General features: G+C 37.2%; 1 protein-coding gene across 1 annotated transcript in view; it reads left to right on the forward strand.

Annotated features, from left to right (window-relative positions):
- The window catches only part of LOC128029410 (cadherin-12-like), a 50,192-nt gene that overhangs the window by 16,435 nt on the left and 11,745 nt on the right, over positions 1–22,012 (forward strand). The window contains exons 3-7 of the mRNA XM_052617195.1: positions 1,662–1,956; positions 5,235–5,354; positions 5,938–6,105; positions 6,609–6,796; positions 18,822–19,075. Of these exons, the coding sequence (XP_052473155.1) occupies positions 1,662–1,956; positions 5,235–5,354; positions 5,938–6,105; positions 6,609–6,796; positions 18,822–19,075 (1,025 nt within the window). The remainder of the gene's footprint in view (positions 1–1,661; positions 1,957–5,234; positions 5,355–5,937; positions 6,106–6,608; positions 6,797–18,821; positions 19,076–22,012) is intronic.

Genomic DNA, 22,012 nt, shown 5'->3' on the forward strand with positions numbered 1-22,012 from the left:
TTGAACATTTTGCATCCTTTCACATTACATCAGAGATTCCCCCCCCCCCCCCCCCCCTTTCAGACTATTAATTCCAGGACTTCAAACTTAATCCTTCCTTTCCAGTCAAACTCCGTTTTACCCCAGCTGAAAAATGTGGTGTTTCCTTAGCTTCTTCTGGGTTGAAAAGATAACAGTTTTCTGCAACACTCTATAATCTTGAAGTCTTTATGTTTTGTAATATTTTATTTAGCAGTTATCCTTGCAGAAAAAGAGAGTTCCATAAAATCTTCAGTAAAGTCATTATATTTTCAGCTGAAGACTATCTGTGCTATAAATAAATGAATGTTGTTGAGCTGCTAACAGTAAATAAATAACTGAGAGTTATCCACATCAATCCTCTTTGGACATCCTCAAAATGTAGGAATAATAATGCATGATCAGAGAACGAAATACTGTCGGATTGGTTTGGGTAGGCCAAATTTGATTTACTGTAAGTAAATGGATAAGAATAATTTGTCATAGCCTGTTGCACACAGTAATGGTAGTAAATTTCAATAAAATTATCAGAACGACTTTACTGGTAAATTCGAAAATGCACTGTTCACACAGTCAATGACATTCACACATCCATTCCAAAATACTGGTCTCTATCCAGAATTAATTATCCAAAATACTCAACTGTGTGACATCATCAACCTGTAAACAGCTGTGCTTGTATTTGTAAACATGGAGGGTTATATGCGGTCAGTATTTCTGTAGATGATTTCATTTTTGTTTTAAACTTTCACATTCATGCAGCTGCTTTTGTCACAGAGACATCATAATAGTTGACTACAAACCAAAATACTGAACTATAGGAGAAAAAAATGTTGCAAATAGATTGCAAAAGTCATAATAGGCCCAATAAATTATTCCACTACTATTATTTTATCATATGTCACTGCATCACTAACAATTCTTCTCAGATGACAATACATTTCTTCATCCGCCCAGATAAGGAAAAGTGCCAGTCGCTCCAATTGGATAAAATGTATGTATGTATTTATTTGTTTGTTTATTTATTTATTTATTTATTTATTTATTTATTTATTTATTTATTTATTTATTTATTTATTTACTTATTTACTTATTTAATTATTTATTTATTTATATTAAACATAAAAAACAACAAAAAACAATAAAAACTAATTTACATATCAAATAAGATTAGAACAGGCAAACTAGATATAGCTTTGATTTAAACAATATACAAAGATCTTGCAAAATAACCAAAAGCAATCATTAAGACAGGGGAAATATATAAATTACAATAAATTAAAATTGAGACGAAAGGAAGAACAGAAAAAGAAGAAGAAAAGAAGGGGAAATAAGCTAAATCCAACCCTCCTGACAGCTATCCAATGGCACATTATAAAGAAGCAAAAATATGACATTTATTTTCATAAACAGTGAGGAGTAAATGTCATCTGTGCCAGATTGTTATGATTGGCCCAAATTCCTGGTGGATATGCTAGATTTTTGTTTAGTAAAAGATTAGGTTTTGTAACAGAAATGTCTTTTGTTTGCTGATTTTGTATTTGCATATATTTGAATATGTTTACAGGTTAATGACACTAATTAGCAGTCATTTACTCACCAGCTCCCATTAAGATTTCTCACTGTAGCTTCTCACATTCCAGCTTCACTCTGACCTGGATAAGGGAGATAGTATCGTGAAGTACACACTCTCAGGTGAAGGAGTTGGTTCTATTTTCACCATCGAGCCAAGCACTGGAGACATCCATGCCTTAAGGAGCCTGGACCGAGAAGAGAAGCCTTATTACACACTGAGAGCGCAGGCTGTGGACGTGCTCACGGGCAGACCCTTAGAGCCCGAGTCAGAGTTCATTATCAAAGTCCAGGACATCAATGACAATGAGCCAAGGTTCCTGGAGGGCCCATACTCTGCCAGCATCCCAGAGATGTCTCCCGTCGGTGAGTTCACTTCTCATTATGTCCCAGATGGTTGGGTGTTTGATACTGTGAGAAAATCCTGGCCTCAAAGCATGTTGCTTTAAAGTAAGATGAGACCCATTCATTCTAGATTTGACGATCTGAACTCTTCTGCTTTATTGTCCACAAATTTAAAAGGGTCATATTATGCTTTTATAAAGATAATTTTTTTTGTGTGTGTATTTGGTGTAATATAATATGTTGACATGCTTTAATGTTCAAAAAACACTTTTTTTTTTAAATACTGTACACTATTGTAGGTCCTCAACGCCCCGCCTCTCTCAAATGCATCACATGACAGACACAGTGTCACGTGACAGACACAGTGATAAAGCTCGTATATGTTTGCAGTACACAAGCCATGGACGGTTAAGACAGCTGACTCCACTGTGTGACCCTGTCTCTATCTCTCAAACAAAAGTCTGCACTTGTTGGCAAGTTGACCCAGTCCATTTTGATTGGTCAAATATCACAAGCACTTGTTGAAAATGTAACACCACTTTACATAATCACAAGCTTCATCTTTCAAAATAAATGTAAAGACAATAAATAAACACATGCATGCGCACACACACACACACACACATGATGTGCAAACCATTAAAGGCACATAGTCAATATGTAAATACTTAGATCAATACCAAAACATACAGTAGGCGATTCAGTAGTGGCAGATTACCATAGCAAAGTCAGAATTACCTCCACTCCTAGGTTCACGAAACGGTCGTCCATAAAATGCATTGCTGTTCTAAGTAAATTTAAAGAGTTCTAAATGCATCTACTTTCAGAAGGCCAAATAAAGTGCTTTTGCGTTCACCTAGATACACACAGCATCTCACTGACATGGCTGCTTCAATACTAACTGTGGTTACTGAAACCACGGCTTCTTTCTTTGCTTGAACATTTGGGCGGCATTACACAAATATTTCCACATAGTGAGGTAGACATGTGGGAGTGTGTTTGAATGAGTTGTTTTAGGTGGGCATGGCAGAGCCTTAACTTTGATAAAGAATATCTCTTTGGATTTGAGACTTAAGTCTTTACAGATCTTCTTTATGCACCAAGAGCTTGTAACACTCCAAAGAGAAAGGAAAAATTTAAATCAAATCATATGACCCCTTTAAGGTCAGTGAAAAACTTTAAACACTATCTGTTGCTCTTATAAATAACTGAATTGATAAAAAAAAAAAAAAAACAACAACAAAAAACAAAACACTTAAAACCAGCCTAAGGTGGTTAGTTGGTCTCCCGGCCTGGCCAAGCTGGTTAAGATGGTCTGTTTTGATGGTTTTAGACGGCTTTTGGGCACGTTTCAGAGGACCAGCTGGCCAGCCACACTGACAACTAATCCCAAATGCTTAATCTAGCAAATGCTGTGGAGCACTGCTTTTTCCCTTAGGAAATCATTCACAGCTGTTCTGACTCTTATATTTCTAAACACCATTTTGAATTGATTACATTGAAGGCCATTTTTTAGATTTGAATCCTAGTGCATTGTAATATTTGAGACTTTTTTTTAATACATATATTTGGGAAACAATTTAATTGGTTAGTTCAAAAAGTATTAGGCTTTTAGGGATAAACATATTGTCACTGAACCCACTGTATAAAGGTCCTAGGTCCTCCTAGTTTTTTTTTTCTATTTCTGAAAGACATATTGTCAAACGTTCTGTACTTCTATCCCTCACATCCATATTTTCATTTTTGTCAAAAATAAAATATGGTCCTACCCAGACTATAAATGTGACACACTTTTGAGTGTAACAGATCATCCAAAGAGAGAGACAGAAAAAAAGACATATATTTTTTTTTTTTTTTTTTTTTTTTAAATGTTATATGGTGCTACCATAGCAGTATTGTGACACACTTTTGAGTGTAACAAATTGTCCAAAGGGGAAAAAAGAAAGAAAAATGTAGGGTGGGGAAAATAGGTTGTTTACTGGATTTTGAGATGTTGGTGTTGCACTCAAAAATGAATGCAAGCTTGCAATTGATAGGGGTGGGTTTAAAGCAGACTAAATGACTGGAAAAGTCTGGCATACACCATCATTCATTGGACGAATAAGTTATTACATTTTGTAAGTGTAATAAGTGTGCAAAAAGATGTTTCTCTGGTCTTCGTATGTTTATAAATCATAAATATTAACATCATAATGAATTACATTTATAGTGATATCTAATGTGGTGGAGTACATATTTATATTAATACCTATATATAAAAAAAACGTATCATTAAATACAGTTTATGGACACAAGTATTGGAACAACTGACCATTACACCAACAGGGACACTGTATTCTAAATACATCCATGAAAAAGCCCAGCTCCTTAAAAACAGTGCCATTATCCCTCTTCCACCAAACGTTACAGTTGGCACAATGCAGTCAGACAGGTAACGGTCTCCCAGCATCCTCCAAATCCAGACTCGCCCATCAGACTGTCAAATAAATAGAGAAGCATGATTCATCACTCTATAAGACACTTTTTGACTGCTCCAGAGTCCAGTGGCGGCATGCTACACCACTCCATTCAACGCTTGCCATTGTACTTGGTGATGTGAGACATCATGGAAACCCATTCTATGAAGCTGTACAGTTTGTTATGATATTAATGCCAGTGGAAGTTAGGAATTCTCCAGCTATGGAATCAGCAGAGCGTTGGTGATTATTATGCACTATGTGCCTCAGCGCTCGGTCACTTCACTCTGTGACTTTATCTTCTTCTTTATGGTTGAGTTGCATCCTATCACAGTACCATTCACTGATCTCTTAATATGTAGAACCTATTATTTTTTTTTTTTTCATTAAGCGGTCTATATACTATATATTTGTATACTTGTTATTTTACAGGTTTTAATACACACTGTGATGAAGCAGCTTTACAAAGAATAGTGCTTTACAACGTTTAGTGAGCTAGCCATAGGCGACACTGACAATCCAGATCTTTTTGAGAAGTTTAAGCTGAACAGGAAGAAAACCTTGGAGGAACAAAGAATCAGCAAGGAGCCCTTTCTCCTCTGGCTGATACATGATTAAACAAATTGAAACAAACATAAACCATACACTGTTGCATAATGTATGCTTGTTTACAATTGCAGTGCAATCATAAGTACATTTTTTGTACTATATATACAAATTTTATATATATATATAAATTTCTGTGAATTATAAATATTGTCTGTATTCCTCATTATTATTATATATGCCAATTCTAGTGTCATTTGATTGCCTTTTATGGTATTTTTTTATGTTTGTGATCAGGCTCATATGTGACACAAATAACTGCCACTGATGCTGACGACCCTACTTATGGAAACAGTGCGCGGATTGTATACAGCATACTTCATGGGCAGCCGTACTTCTCTGTTGACCCCAAGACAGGTGAGGGATTAAACACATGGTCTTCTGCATTCTGTAGAATTCAGCACACCCCTCTGCCCAAAGCCTTTCTACTACTTTGCCTTTGGCATTTTATTCGCCTCACGTCATGCCATCATCTCCTGATCAAAAAGTAGCTCCTCTGAGAGGGGAACAATTAGGATTGATTAGTCTTTAGAAGAATGCCAGGGATTTGCCTTTTAATGATATAAAATATCATCAAAGTATCATCAAATCATCAAATATCACAAAAGCACTGCAGCACAGTTTAATTATGACCTGTTCAATTCTTCATATTGCTGAAGGTCTTTTATGTCCATCAGATGAGGGTCTAACTATAAGAATCATCTTGCTGTCCTCACTCTAAAAACTGTAGAACTGAAGGCAACAGTTTGCATGATTTTCATTGAGTTTAAGTCGCTTAATTGTTTTATGTAAATTTCATTAGTCTTGGAAATTAGCATAAAAACAGGCAACCATATATATATATATATATATATATATATATATATATATATATATATATATATATATATATATGTATATTTTCTCACATGCTCTCCCTTTTTCTGTCTCTCTGTGTTAGGAATCATAAGAGTTGCCTTACCCAACATGGATAGGGAGGTCAAAGAAATGTACCAGGTGGTCATACAGGCTAAGGACATGGGTGGCCAGCTCGGGGGCTTAGCTGGGATCACAACCATCAATATCACTCTCCGTGATGTCAATGACAACCCACCACGGTTTTCTAAAAGTATGCTCAAAAGCAGTTGTTAATAGACATGCAAGATTCATTATAGAGTGCAATACAGCTCACAATATACTGTAAGCAATTCTATATCAGCTGCAGTTTATCTTAATGTGAATTTAGTCTGGTTTCATATTTGCTATGCTCTGTAGAAACCTTAAACATGAGTCCATTGTTTGAGTTGTTTAATTCACTTAATGGCTGGCACTAATATCAAAGAGGGGCTATCTTCAAAACAGGGACTGAACAGTATGCATGACCCGAAAAGAACCTCAGATTTACAATTGGCAATGATTAAGTCACCAAGGGCTCTTGCCAAACACAAACAACTGAATAGTGTTGAATTTGCAAATGTGATTAGTATTCTAGAATTTCCCTTCTGAGCTGCTGAAGTGATTAGTGGATGATTATTGTTAACTACCTCTCAGTGTAATTTCTAAATGTAAAGTCATGTCCATTCCTGAGGGGAGAGTTGGATCACTCATAAAGGTGTTTATGAATCTCGACAGGCATCTTTCACCTACGCGTTCTTGAATCTTCACCCGTGGGCTCGTCTGTGGGGAGGGTCAAAGCTCATGATCTGGACTCTGGGAAGAATGCAGAAGTGGAATATAGCATCGCTCCTGGTGACGGACGCTCCATGTTTGATATTTACAGCAATAAGAACACTCATGAGGGAACAGTCATACTGAAAAAGGTACAATATGGCTTCTTGTAGTCATTTTTTGTCTCAGACAGTAAAATATATATATAAAACTTTGTTTTTATTTTTGCAATTATGTTCAGACGTTTAGGGTCTGTAAGATTCTTTATATAGTTGAAAAAAGTAATTTATGCTTACCAAGACTACATTTATTTGATGAAAAATACAGTAAAAACTGTAGTGTTTGCAAAGCTTCAGCAGCCAAGTCTTAAGTGTCACATGATGCTTCTTAAATCAATCTACTATGATTATTTGTTGTTCATGAGATAATTATTAATATTATCAACAATGATAATCATTGCTGTTTCCTTTTGAAAAACGTGATCTATTAATTAATTTATTAATTTATTTATTTTAGAATTATTTGATGAATAGAAAGATAAAAAAAGCAGCCTTTCTTAGAAATAACAGTCTTTTGTAACATTGTCTTCTCTATTTTCAATTTTTATCAATTTAATGTGCCCTCGCTAAATAAAATGATTAATTTCCTTTATAAAATCTTATCCAAACTTTGGAATAGTAGTGTACATGTATTTATTATTTACATTTTATAGTATATTGTTGTGACAATTAGAGATTAGACTATACAGAAATTGAAATCTACATGCTTATACACATTATTTTCATAGTCAAGCAATGCTGATGTTGTTAACATTAATAATTTAAGAATAAAGTATAACAATAATTATATTTTGCAGGGTTTGGTTTGATATGAGCTAATCGATAATTAGATTATATAACCATTGGTAGCACAATTTATCGTAATGCTTTTTTTCCTCAGTTGGTCAGAACAAAGTGTGGCAGACTTGTTACTTACTTGTTCAGATGACAATATATGGAGAAAATTCTTATTTGGGTCATATATTCCAAGACATAAGCTAGAATCTGTGATTACTTAGTACAGTGAATACAGAATAATCCGCACTGGATCACAACCCACGTATGGAATATAATTCTGCAAGGAAATGCAATTTCAGATTTTCAAACATAGATGGCAGCAAAGATGCAAAACTTACAGTATATATGAACATGAATGAGAAGAGAAGACTATCACACTGCATTTTTCTCTATAGATTAAAAAAATCAAAATTTGTTACATTTTTTTATTTTTATTTTTATTTATTTTTTTATAATAAAAAAAAAAACAAACAAAAAAAAAAAAACATGTCGCCATGGCATAATGATTGTATACCTTTTTTTATTTCTTTCTTAGGCAAAAATCTGTTAATATAGTGCAGTTCCATATGTAGCTTATGCAGTATTGTAAATAAAACAGGAGCTCCTTTACCACACAGTAAGTGAATTCTTTGACAGTATTTGGATGTTTATTTAAGGCAATATTTATATGCTGGCTAAGGCTGGATGACATCAGATGCAAATCACAATGCCATTTGCATCTCTTTTTCAAACACATGTGAATTCAAGGATCACAACAATAACCCCTCGTGCTCTTTCATTAAGGCGCTGGTGTGTGTTTGCCCCGAGGTGAGTCATATCTTATTACTGGATGGCCATAGTATCTCCAATGAATAATGCATAAAGCCATAAAAGCGCGAATGCTTAACCCACTCTATGCAATGCCTGCTCTTGGATTTATCAATTCATTATGTGCTTTGCGATTGTCCTAAGAACATCGCTTTCCCATTCCTGTTTTGCCAACATGCTAAAAAGAAAATGTATTGTGGGTGCTGACCTATCCAAGAAAGAGCCCAATATTTTTATATTTAGTGGACATGAATAAATGAGTGCACCCATGGCAATAAGCATCTATCTCTTGATGTGATGTGACAAGTAGAAATCCCCTCAGATACCCTGTAACATGGCCAATCAAAGACTTGCTGGCTGTGCTATAAGTGCTTAGCTGAAACAAATGCCTTTGCAAAGGCGTGCGGATGAGGCTGGTGTGTTCTTATCCTTCAGGGAGTAGAGAGGTTACACTTTCATTACTCAAAACTAGTGTAGTCTTTGGACACCTAATGACAGGCCACTGTGGCTATTCATCTCTATCTAGACCAAGATGAAGAGATGCATATGGAGAAAAGGAAAGCAATGGTGGCTATGCTTTGTAGTAGACAAATATAGTAGACTTTAGTTTCATTACTTTTTTGTCATTTAAAAAGTACTAGCACTATAAATAGAATGTTAGATAAACTATTATGTAACATAGGTCACAGTTAAGTTTGGAGACTGGTGGTCACTATTAACTTACTATTTACTATTGCTTCAATAAACTCCTAATCTGCTGCATATTAATAGTTAGTAAGGTATTAAGCATTAAAGGATGTAAAATATGGTCAAGAATAAGACATTAATATGTGCTTTATAAACAAAAATAAACCACCAGTATGGTAGTAATATGCATGTGAATTAGCAACGCACTACAAACACACCGCAATTTTTGAAAATAGTGTTAAACTGTTGAGTTTTACCATTTTCTAATCCATTCAGACGTTTTCCGGGGTCTGGCAGTAGCACTTTTAGCTTAGTTTAGCATAGATCATTGAATCTGATTAGACCGTTAGCATCTCACTCAAAAATGACCAAAGAGTTTCAATATTTTTTCCATTTAAAACTTGACTCTTCTGTAGTTACAGTACATCATGGGTGCATAGTCCCCAGCTAGGTCACTTCCAACGGCAGGCTATTTTCAGGCGCTGTGTAATATCATTGCACATACTGCTCCCATAATACGGCAGCAAAGTTCCTTGATTATTATGCTAAAATGAGAATATAGTTCCTAGCCATATCTGCCTGAAAAATCACAACTTTTCATTTCTTGTCGGTCTTAGCACACAATGTAACTACAGAAGAGTCAAGTTTTAAATAGGAAAAAAAAACAAAAAAACTTTTTGGTCATTTCTGAGTGAGATGCAAACGATTTAATCAGATTCAATGATCTATGCTATATATGTGTACTAATAAGCAACTAGTTATTAGAGAGAATTGGACTCTAAACTAAAGTGTTTACCAAAATAGGTTTACATTTATCTTTTTAAGGTAAAAAAAGCGAAGTTAAGTTTGTCAGTATTGTTTATATTTTTATTATAAGGTTTAATTAATGTTAACATTAGACATGTACATCTACTTATGTATGTTTGTGTATTCATATTTCTGTGAATATTTTTTTTTTTAATTGAATGTTACAAATTATTTATAAATAATTGGCATATTTGGTATTGGTCATTCTGGTCTTATAGTACTTAGCAAGAAATGGTATTATTCATAATATTTAGTAAGAAATGGCATTAAATACTGTTTTGTTTTCACATTAATTTGGTGATTCGGTGTGAAAATATATTATTTACAACTTCAAATGTTTATGTTTGATTAATCATAATAAATGAAATTAATCTGTGCAATTGATATAGTATTTATTTAATTCATCAAAAGCTCTCTTTTTCTGTGATCACCTCATAATTCATAATTTATAAAATCATCAACAGTAGATTTGTCCTTCATTCCCTCTTTTATTTTCCACTTTTTTATTCCCCAAACTGAGGCTGCACAGTGACAAAGTGCCATATCTGGTGACCCAAAAAAATATCTGGAAATGGGTATGTGGGATCCTCACCATGGAGCATGGAGGAGGGTCAATGACAATGCCCCCTCTCCCCTCTGTCCTCAATAACAGACATCCCTCTCCCTTTATTTCTCTTTGACAAACTGTTCCATCACGCCCCTGCTCTGCTACAAAGGGACTTTTCTGAAACACTGAGGCTGAGCATTTGGGCCTCGTGGCTTTATGGGCTCAGTGCTGCTTTGAGCATAAAGAGGATCTACTAAGGTAATGGTTTGAAGGGATAATTGTCTTTATATTAACTAAAGGATTGAAAGGTGGACTTTGGTTTTGCAACATAAGGGCTTGTATTAATCCTTCCTCATTGAAAACCTTTTGCACTTACCGTAGAATGAACAGTACTTAAAAAAAAAGTGTAGATATGCATAAAAAAAATTCATGAATAAATGTATATAAGAAGGGGATATAATTAAAGTTTTGGTATGTGCACTGTATTGAATGAATAACAAAAACACTCTATGGACTAGCATCTGACAATAGCATTCTCTTTAGATTGGAGATTATCCAAAATAGAGAAACAGGCCTTTGTGTTAATTCTCAGAGTAACAGCCTCAGAAGACTCTGAAACGGCTATAAACACAACCCATTCTCACTCTAAACGTGTCCTTATGACTCTGTTACAGGAGCACAGAAGGACAAAAAGAACAGAATCAGAACATGTTTAGACATGTAAAATTAATGCTTTTATAATGTAGACCCGATTTAAACAACTATCATGGTATTCTCTCAAGGCCAGAGTTTGTGAGCTTAATTGTAATGCTACAGTCTTTTGTCCAAAAGTTGCAAATACATAAATGTCATGTTATGTCTAAGGTTGTAATTATTTCAGCATGACCAGCACTATGGACAGCTCAGCCTGGAGACAGAGAGGCAAGTCACATATTTCAAATCTAGCTTGAAACAACAGACATAATTGTTGTTTGCTGTCACCAGTGATAACACCTCCTGCAGAACAGCAGTGTGGTGCAGACATAAAGCTGATGCTTTTTTAGTACTAAGGTCTTTGTAAAAAATATTGGTAAGTTATCTTTGTAATCGGTCTTTTTTATTTATTTTTTTATGAAAGTGTTTTTTTTATCAAACTCTTTCAACATTGCTGAGAATTTATATTCCCTAAACTGTTCTGGAAAACTTATGTCCATTGTTTTTGGCTTGCAACAGACTGAGATATATATATATATATATTTTTTTTTACACTCTATTAAAGTTATTAACCAACCCCAGTGCAGTAGTTTTTCTTTTCAGATAAACACACTGGGTTTTGGACTGGAATTATTTGTGTAAGGTATGCTGAAAATGAATAATTCATTTTTTAGATCTTAATGTAAATCTGTTTAGATGTTGAAGATGTATCAAAAATGTTCATCAAAATTGCTTCTGTTCCCTTTTGTTTTAACCTAATGTGTTGAATTCCATTAAGCAGTGGAGACTTATAGACTTGAATAAAATCAATTAATATAGATATCAGCACATGAAGCGCATTTCTAGGTTAATATTTTTAGTTTATTTTTACAAGCCGCAATCATGCACAGGCAACTTCTAGTGGAAAAACGAATCCGCAGGACATGATTTATCATTTGTGTTCTGCGGTCACTATTATTGTTTGTCATTCCTTTCCTAAGAAATTAATTATAAATTATAAAAAAAAGTCTGTTTTTTAGTCTCTCTCTGTACGGAAGTTCTAAGCGGCCATGCATTATTTATTTTTTTTCCTTTTTGTTTTCTCGTTATAACGAATTAATTTTCTTGTTATCTCTGTCACAACCGGGGCTAGAACCCAGAATGTGTTGCAGGTAGCCCAATGCTCTAGCCACTACACCACAGAGCAGTGTAGACCCAAATTGCAGAGAACCACACAAGGCAGGATTGGAGAAAAACAAACTGTCTTTACTTAGTGACTTTCTTGAATAAACATGAGAGTTAAACTCTGAAGCATGGCTGAAGAAGGTACAGATCCACAAGGCAAAAAGGTTCAAAAAAACAAAGTAAAGCCTCCAAATAAGCAGGTCAAAGTTCTGAGCTAAAAGTCTCTCAAAGAGATCCAAAACATAGGGCCAAAGGATCTGTCTGAACAAAAGAACTTCAAGACTGAGCAAAGATACAAATAAATGCAGGCCTTATATATGCCCACACACAAACACTAACAAGCCAGGCACAGGTGATATCATTGAGCTAATCATTAACAGGAAATCATGAGGAAGTTGTGGAAGGTCTTGTGCTCAAGGTTTCCCTCTGCTGGACAGACCGTGGTGTGACAGGGCCCCCCCCCTTTATGGCCGGCTCCAGACGGCCCTGGACGGTCAGGATGCAGGTGATGGAATGTTTTGATCAAGTCTGGGTCCAAGATGTGTCGTGCTGGCACCCAGGTACGCTCCTCAGGCCCATATCCCTCCCAGTCGACCAGGTAGTGAAAACCACGGCCACGGCGTCTTGAGTCTAACAGCCTCCTCACTGTATACGTGGGGCCACCTTCTATAATACGAGGGGGGGGAGGGACGGGACCTGGGGGAGACAAAGGAGAGGTTACTACAGGTTTCAGTTGAGAAACATGGAAGGTAGGTCTTACTCTCATCGATCTTGGTAGAGCAAGCTGGTATGTAACGGGATTGACCCTTCTAGTGATCTTGAATGGGCCAACAAATCTTGGGGCAAGTTTCTTGGACTCAACTCTTAAAGGCAAATCCTTAGCTGAGAGCCAGACCCTTTGTCCAATTCTGAAGTATGGGGTCACCCTTCTTCTCCTGTCAGCATACTTCTTGAAACGAGCTGAAGCACTTTTCAAGGCTAAGTGAGCCCTCTTCCATGTCTTCCTGCAACGTTCAACAAACTTTTTTGCATTAGGAACTCCAACCTCTATTTCTTGACTGAAGAACAATGGTGGCTCAAATCCAAATTGACACTTGAATGGAGAAAATCCAGTGGAGGAGCTGCGTAAGGTGTTGTGTGCCAGCTCTGCCCATACCAGGAACCGACTCCAAGAGGATGGCTGATGGGATGTGAAGCAGCGAAGATATTTCTCCAACTCCTGATTCACCCGTTCTGTTTGGCCATTTGACTGAGGGTGGAAACCTGAAGAGAGACTGACAGAAGAGCCAAATAGAGACCAGAATGCCTTCCAATAACGAGACATGAACTGGGGACCCCGATCCGTAACGATGTCCACAGGAATTCCATGGATCCTTACAACATTTTGCAGGACAATGTCAGCAGTTTCTTTAGCAGAAGGAAGTTTAGGTAACGGAATGAAATGTGCAGCTTTAGAGAAGCGGTCCACCACCACCAGTACAACAGTGTTACCTTCAGATACTGGCAAACCCGTGATAAAATCCATGGATACATGAGACCAGGGACGTTGAGGGATTGGCAATGGGTGTAGAAGACCGGCAGGGCGCTGATTAGAAGCCTTCTGTTGAGCACAGACTGGGCAGGCTTGTACAAAAGATCGGACCTCTCTTGACAACTCTGGCCACCAAAACCGTCTTTGAATAAAATCCAATGTCCTCTCTACTCCTGGATGTCCAGCAAGGGAGGAGGCATGACCCCACTGAAGGACCTCAGATCTTGCTTCCTTGGGGACAAACAAGCATCCCGCTGGAACCTCATCAGGAATGTGCACGCCATGTAGCGCCTCACGCACAGTATCTTCGATGGACCGGCAAATAGGTGCCAGTATGCGGTCTCTGGGAATGATGAATTCTGGGAAACGGTCCTTCTGGGAGCAATCATACTGCCGTGATAAGGCATCAGCCTTTACATTCTTTGATCCAGGTCTGTAAGAGATCACAAAATTGAAACGGGTAAAAAAGAGGGCCCACCTAGCCTGACGGGGGTTAAGGCGCTTAGCCTGCTGTAGATAGGACAGGTTCTTGTGGTCTGTCCACACAATGAAAGGATGCTTGGACCCCTCTAGCCAGTGGCGCCACTCTTCTAGTGCTAGTTTCACAGCTAGGAGTTCTCGGTTACCCACATCGTAATTTTTTTCTGCTGAAGACAGGCGTCTGGAAAAGAAGGAACATGGATGAACCTTGTTATCTGTAACGGATCTCTGCGAGAGAACTGCTCCTACTCCCACTTCAGATGCATCCACTTCAACAATAAAAGGTAATTCAGGGTCTGGGTGTACCAAGATTGGGGCAGAAGAAAACAGTTTCTTTAACCTGTCAAAAGACTTTAGAGCTTCAGCAGTCCAGTGAATATGAGTGGGTGAACCCTTCGTAAGAGCGGAAATGGGTGCTGCAATTGTACTGAAGTTACGAATAAACCTCCTATAGAAATTGGCAAAACCAAGAAATCTTTGTACCTGCTTCAGTGTTTTGGGCTGGGGCCAGTTTGTGATGGCAGATACCTTCTTTTCTTCCACCTGGATGCCTTCTTGAGATACAACATACCCTAGGAATGAGACTTGAGACACATGAAACTCACACTTCTCAAGCTTTACAAAAAGATGATTCTCAAGTAGCTTCTTCAGAACTTGTTGGACATGGTGAATATGTTCCTGTAGAGAGTTTGAGAAGATTAATATGTCATCTAGATAGACAAACACAAAACGATTCAGCATCTCCCTCAGGACATCATTAATGAGAGCTTGAAACACAGCTGGGGCATTAGCCAATCCAAAGGGCATGACTTGGTATTCCCAATGGCCAGTTGGAGTACTGAAGGCGGTTTTCCATTCATCACCCTTCCGAATACGTACCAAGTTGTATGCATTCCGCAAATCTAATTTTGAAAAAATCTTAGCTTTCTGAAGCAGTTCAAATGCAGATGACATGAGTGGGAGAGGGTAACGATTCTTAATAGTTATTTTATTGAGCCCACGGTAGTCTATGCAAGGCCTAAGGCTGCCATCTTTCTTAGGGACAAAAAAGAAACCTGCACTAGCTGGTGATGTTGATGGGCGAATGAAGCCAGTTCTTAAAGCATCCTGAATATATTCATTCATGGCTTTAGTTTCTGGGGCAGAGAGGGAATATAGATGACCTCTAGGAGGGAGTGTGCCAGGAAGGAGGTCGATAGCACAATCATATGGTCTGTGAGGTGGTAGTTTGGTAGCACATTGTTTGCTAAACACTTCTCTCAACTCATAATATTCAAGGGGCATAAGTGTCAGATCTGGTAGATTATTCAATGAACAGACACTCACCTCTTCAATAGCTGCCAGAATTTCTTTATTCCCAGCCACAAAGGAAGCAGGAAAGGTGCAGGAGTCCTTACATGCTGAACCCCAGTCAAGAAGAGTTCCCGAGGTCCAGGAAAATTGAGGGTTGTGAAGCCGCAACCAGGGGTAACCAAGAATAAGGGGTTCTCTGGAAGACTCAATAAGATAAAAGGAGATTGTTTCATGATGGTTAGCTTCAATGGTTAAACACAGAGGAACGGTTCTAAACCTGATCACTCCAGACCCAATAGGTCTGCCATCCAGGGCTTCAACTTTCCAGGATGCAGGACAAGTCTCATAGGGGATACACATCTTTTTTGCCAGTTCAATGTCCAAAAAATTGTCAGCCGCACCTGAATCCACAAATGCCTTCAATGATATTCTCTTATCTTTCGCATCCCCCCAAGTAATGGTAGCGGACAACAGTAAACGGGAGTGAGGAGTGTTAAACTGGGCAGTTCCACTCGCTAAGGTCCCCACACACCCTAGCGAGCCTTGGCTTTTAACGCTAATTCAGGGCAGGAAGAGCGCATGTGGCCAGTACCTCCACAGTAGAAACAACGACCCTCTCTCATGCGTCTCTCTCTCTCTTTAGGTGATAGACGAGTCCTGCCCAGCTGCATTGGTTCTTCCTCTGTCTGTTGACTGAGATGGACGATTTCTGGAATATTTGTAGGTGATAACATGGGCATGACTTGCGGAGAGCAACGCTCTCTTCTCCTCTCACGAATACGGTTATCAATGCGGATGGCCAAGGTTATGAGTTCCTCCAGACTTGAACCCCAGTCTCTACTGGCTAATTCATCCTTAACATCTTCAGAAAGGCCACGGTAGAAGGTTGAAAGAAGAGCCTCTGAATCCCATTTACTCTCAGAAGCCAGAGTACGGAACTCAATGGCATAATCAGCCACAGATTGATGCCCCTGGCGTAGGTCAAGCAACCTTCTTGCTGCCTCACGGCCACTGACTGGATGGTCGAACACCTGTTGGAGAGTCTCGGTGAACACCTTTAGATCTGAGCAAATGGGGGACTGTTGTCTCCAAAGAGCTGAGGCCCAATCCAGGGCACGATCACACAACAGGGATATTATATATGCAATCTTAGCCTTCTCAGAAGCAAAGGAAGAGGGTTGGAGTTCAAAAATCAGAGAGACTTGAGTCAGGAAACCCTTACATGTACCAGGCTTCCCATCATAGCGCTGAGGGGCTGGGATCTTGGGTTCCTGGGAAATAGGTGCAGCTATTGGTGGAGGATCAGAGGCCGGTGCTGCTACAGGTTCTCGGGGCAAGCGGGCTTGTAGTTGTTGCAGAGATTCCCCAATCTGGTTAACAGCATCTGTCAGCCTCTGTAGCTGTGATGCATGTGTTCCAAGCAATACTCCCTGTTTGCTAAGGGCTCCATGAATCTGTTCAGCCTCTGCTGGGTCCATCATTTTGTGGCTCAGTCTTGCCGTCACAACCGGGGCTAGAACCCAGAATGTGTTGCAGGTAGCCCAATGCTCTAGCCACTACACCACAGAGCAGTGTAGACCCAAACTGCAGAGAACCACACAAGGCAGGATTGGAGAAAAACAAACTGTCTTTACTTAGTGACTTTCTTGAATAAACATGAGAGTTAAACTCTGAAGCATGGCTGAAGAAGGTACAGATCCACAAGGCAAAAAGGTTCAAAAAAACAAAGTAAAGCCTCCAAATAAGCAGGTCAAAGTTCTGAGCTAAAAGTCTCTCAAAGAGATCCAAAACATAGGGCCAAAGGATCTGTCTGAACAAAAGAACTTCAAGACTGAGCAAAGATACAAATAAATGCAGGCCTTATATATGCCCACACACAAACACTAACAAGCCAGGCACAGGTGATATCATTGAGCTAATCATTAACAGGAAATCATGAGGAAGTTGTGGAAGGTCTTGTGCTCAAGGTTTCCCTCTGCTGGACAGACCGTGGTGTGACAATCTCGACATAACGAAAGTCGTTTTCTCGTTATAACGACTTATTTTTCTCGTTATCTCGACATAACAAAGTTCGTTTTCTCGTTATAACGGATTATTTTTCTCGTTATCTCGACATAACGAAAGTTTGTTTTCTCGTTATAACGACATGACAGTTTTACTGTTGCTATAGTAACGAACTCAACTTTGACAGGCATCTGATGGACAACCATGCAGGCGCTCTTACTGTAGCCTATATTTCAGCAAATTTAGCTACAATACTGTATATAAATAAAGGCTGATCAATCACTGTTGATTTTTCCAGAGACAGTACAACGAACGTTTTGTTTTTGTAATTAACACGTTTAAATGGCAACACCGCGAAATTAGAGCTGCTTGGATTAAACTCACTTTTCATTTTCCCTTTATTTTAAATAAAATTAAATAATGTCTATAGTGCCACCTGCTGGCGCAGTTTTGTAACTTCTTAGAGAAAATTAAGTCGTTATAACAAGAAAACGAACTTCGTTATGTCGAGAAAACGAACTTCGTTATGTCGAGAAAACGAACTTCGTTATGTCGAGAAAACGAGAAAATGAAGTCGTTATAACGAGAAAACGTACTTCGTTATGTCGAGATAACGAGAAAATTAAGTCGTTCTAACGTGAAAACAAGAAGAAAAAATATTATAATGCATGGCCGCTTAGAACTTCCGTACTCTCTGTCTCTCTCTCTCTCTCTCTCTCTCTCTCTCTCACACACACACACACACACACACACACACACACACATATAACCATTTAATAATGTTAATAGTTTATAGTGATGTCATAGAAGATGATGTCATATGGGCATTATTAAATAATTATATAAAATCATTAGTTATTAGCATTTTTTTAAGTTTCATCATGGGCTAGTGGGGCTTTTTAATGCTGTTTGCTGAACTTGAAATCTGCAGTCCGTTCTGTTGTGCTTTTCAGGTGTAACTGCGCCAAATTCTGCTCTATATGGCTGAAAGAGCACAGCGATGCAAGCCACTGGCCAAAGACTTGTCTCCTTGCTTTTTTTTCTTTTCTTCCTTTATTCTCCTTCCTGTGTTTCCAGAGATGAGTGAGCAGCAGCTTTTCCTTCCCGTTCCCCTCTCATCTGATCTCTGCATGAGCCCTCTGTTGTGGAAAGCATTTTTACTTAGATCATGGGTTTTATGAAAGATGGTGGTGTTTTGCTATTCTATGACCGTATGCAGTCGCAAACAATTTGATATCACTTCACCAATGCTGCCAAATGACCATAAAACAGAGATCAGTCCTAAAGGGTTTATGACTGATGATGTCTCATTTTATTCATTTTTTCAGCGTCTGGACTACGAGACCAGAAAATCCTACACCTTTAAAGTAGAAGCTTCAAATGCAGTTCTTGATCATCGATTCCTACATTTGGGACCATTTAAGGACACTGCCACAGTAAAAGTGACTGTTCTGGATGTGGAGGAACCTCCTGTCTTCAGCCGACTGTCTTATAGAATGGAGACATATGAGAACACACCAGTGGGCATTATAATCGGAGCCGTCACAGCTGAGGACCAAGATGTAGGCTATAGTCCTGTTAGGTATGTGAGAACGACACACACAAACACACACACACATACACATGCATACACACACATACACACACACACACACACACACACACACACACACACACACACACACACACACAGATGTAGGTCAAATCAAAGCACACACACTTTTCCTCGCCTTTAAATACATGTGTATTTGCACAGCGTCCTATGGGAACTCCTTTCAACAGCACTCTACATAAACCAGTCCAAGTAGACTAGACAACATGAAACAATAACAAACCTGTGGTCCCTTGGGTTCAGTCCATTTGGCAATCTTGTTTTGAGCAGAGTGTGCACTGCTTTGATCCAATCCACTCTGACAAACTTCTGGTGCAGTTAGCAAGCGTGGACTTTATTTAATGTGGCACATTTACTTTTTTTAGGTCTTCATTTAAACGCCTGAATGTGTTAGCTGCAATGTTGATGTTAAAAACATCTGAGAGCTTGACACAAGTGCATTGTCTTCATGAAAGCATTTGTGTTGATATTAATATTTGATGGAGGTACATGAATGGAGGTGGGAGTAATTTAGAAACGTTCTGCTTTTATAATATAGTTCACATCTGTGGATTGTCTATTTCTTAAATTGAGTGTTGGATTGATAGGTTAATTTTAACTGAAAAAAAAAAATTGTGGGATGGACAGTAAACAAAGTTGAAGTTGCATTTTAGAGTTAGTATCACTGTGCTTGTCTTTAATAAATTATTAATTTAATAATTTGATTAATTCAGGAACACCACCAGCTGCTTTCATTTCTCTAAAACATGGCGGTTGATTCTGCATTAACTTCATTTGGAACTATATGGCAGAGCCAAAATACATACATTAATTGTCAGTATTGCATGTAAAATTTAAGTTATTCAATATTTACTTTTTGTTTTATGTTGAATATATCAAACTTTGTTTTACACATAGAATGCTGCATTGTTGTGCTTGTGACCTCACTAAATACATGCTTAAATCAGAGAGAGGTGTAAATATAGTTTTGTAAGTAAGTAGCCTTTTTTTTTTAATTAATGTTAATTTTCTCTCTTGTACAGTCCAATCAAAATGTGATACAGTTTCTGGATCATTCATCACACTACAAACAGGGTTCAAAAGTAAAAATCCCATTAATTTTCTTTATCTGTGAAACATTTTAATGATGTCTTACAAACATTAAAAGACAGCCAAACTGTGAGTTTAAATGCTGAATTTAAATACATTAATTAAAACTTTAAATTTTTACTGCTTAACAGCTAAATACTGGTGAAAAGCTACATTATGCCTATGCAAATAAATAAATATATAAATACATAATAATAATAATAATAATAATAATAATAATAATAATAATAATAATAATAATAATAATAATAATAATAATAAATAAATAAATAAATTAATTAATTAATTAATTAATTAATTAATTAATCAGACCAAAATACCTCTTCAGCTCCAACTACTCAAATAAATTTACCCTCTAGCTGTTTGATTTAGTTCACAAATATAAACTTTCTAACTTATAAAACTTTACCAGAAGATGGAATATTTGATAAGGGGTGATTTGACAGCTGTTTGTGAAGTCACTAAGTTCAGTAGCACTTAATAATCTAGTTGATACTCTCACTGAGGTTTTGCTTGAGTAGCAGAAAACCTCGTGCAAGCAGGCGGAGAGATACCTTAGACAGAAAGGAAGGGGCAGGAATGTAACCCTTTGTAAAGATCTGGTGCTACAAGGAAAGAGCAGCCTTCCTCTTTACGGATGCACTAGGCTGCTTATATTAAAGAAACGGGGGTCTCTGCAGGTCACAGCAGTGGACTAAAAAGTAGCAGACTAGTTTAAAGAGACCAAGAGTGCTCATGCACATACAGACAGGAAGCAGAATGTTTATATCATTCTACAATATCAAGCATCTAGTGACCAATTTTAGGTATTTAATAAGATTATATGATTAGAGTTAATTTAATAATATTATTTAGATATATAATAATAGATATTAATATTAATACATAAAATAGCAACAAAAAAAAAAAAGATCAAATTCAGTTTCAGCTTGTTGCACAGTAATTATAATAAAATGTGCTTTTTTTATTTTATTTTTTTACAAACTTTCCTCTTCTGGCATCATAAATTCCTATTTTGCCAGTGGATATGGGGTAGTTTTGCTAGAATTTGTGACATGTATTGATGGAAATGTATTTACTTTAATATTCTTTTATTTTAGGGCTCTAGTCGACAGTCAAGATGAAATTCAGAAAGTTAATTTCCTTCAAAAATGAAATAAACCAATTAAACCTACTTTAGCTGTATGAAAATCCAACAATCTGGTGTTTGTTTTATTTATTATTATTATTATTATTATTATTATTATTATTATTATTATTATTATTATTATTTTAACCTTCGAAGACTGACAAGCAATACAGTGAAACAGTGCTTATCCTCTTTTTCAGTGACCTTGGTTCCAGATATATGTTTTCTATTATTATTATTATTATTATTATTATTATTATTATTATTATTATTATTATTCCTTTATATGAACTTTTTAAAAAAGTCCTCATTCAAGTGTTGTAAGCCAAGAACAAAACCAAATAGTTCTCCTTTTTTTTCAGTCAGGAATTGAGTCAGAAGTAGAGCAAGACCAAATGGAGCTGAACTAGATTCAAGACTCAAACACTGAATCCTTTGGGCTAGATCAGTCATGAATAAGACTCTAAACTGACTTACTCACTGGTGGCCGTCTACTAGTGTAGCAGGAAGGATGATTAAACAAATCAGAGAAGGAGCCTGAACGAGCCATTTGTTCTGATAAATATACAAACAATTTAAATCATTAAGAATAATCAAAGACTCCACTATTAGCTTCCAACTTTCAGATTGATACTTATTAAATGTCCCTCAAAAGATACTTAAAGAGATAGTCCACACAAAAGGAATTT

This window comes from Carassius gibelio, chromosome A2 (genome assembly GCF_023724105.1).
Source record: "Carassius gibelio isolate Cgi1373 ecotype wild population from Czech Republic chromosome A2, carGib1.2-hapl.c, whole genome shotgun sequence".
Lineage (NCBI taxonomy): Eukaryota > Metazoa > Chordata > Actinopteri > Cypriniformes > Cyprinidae > Carassius > Carassius gibelio.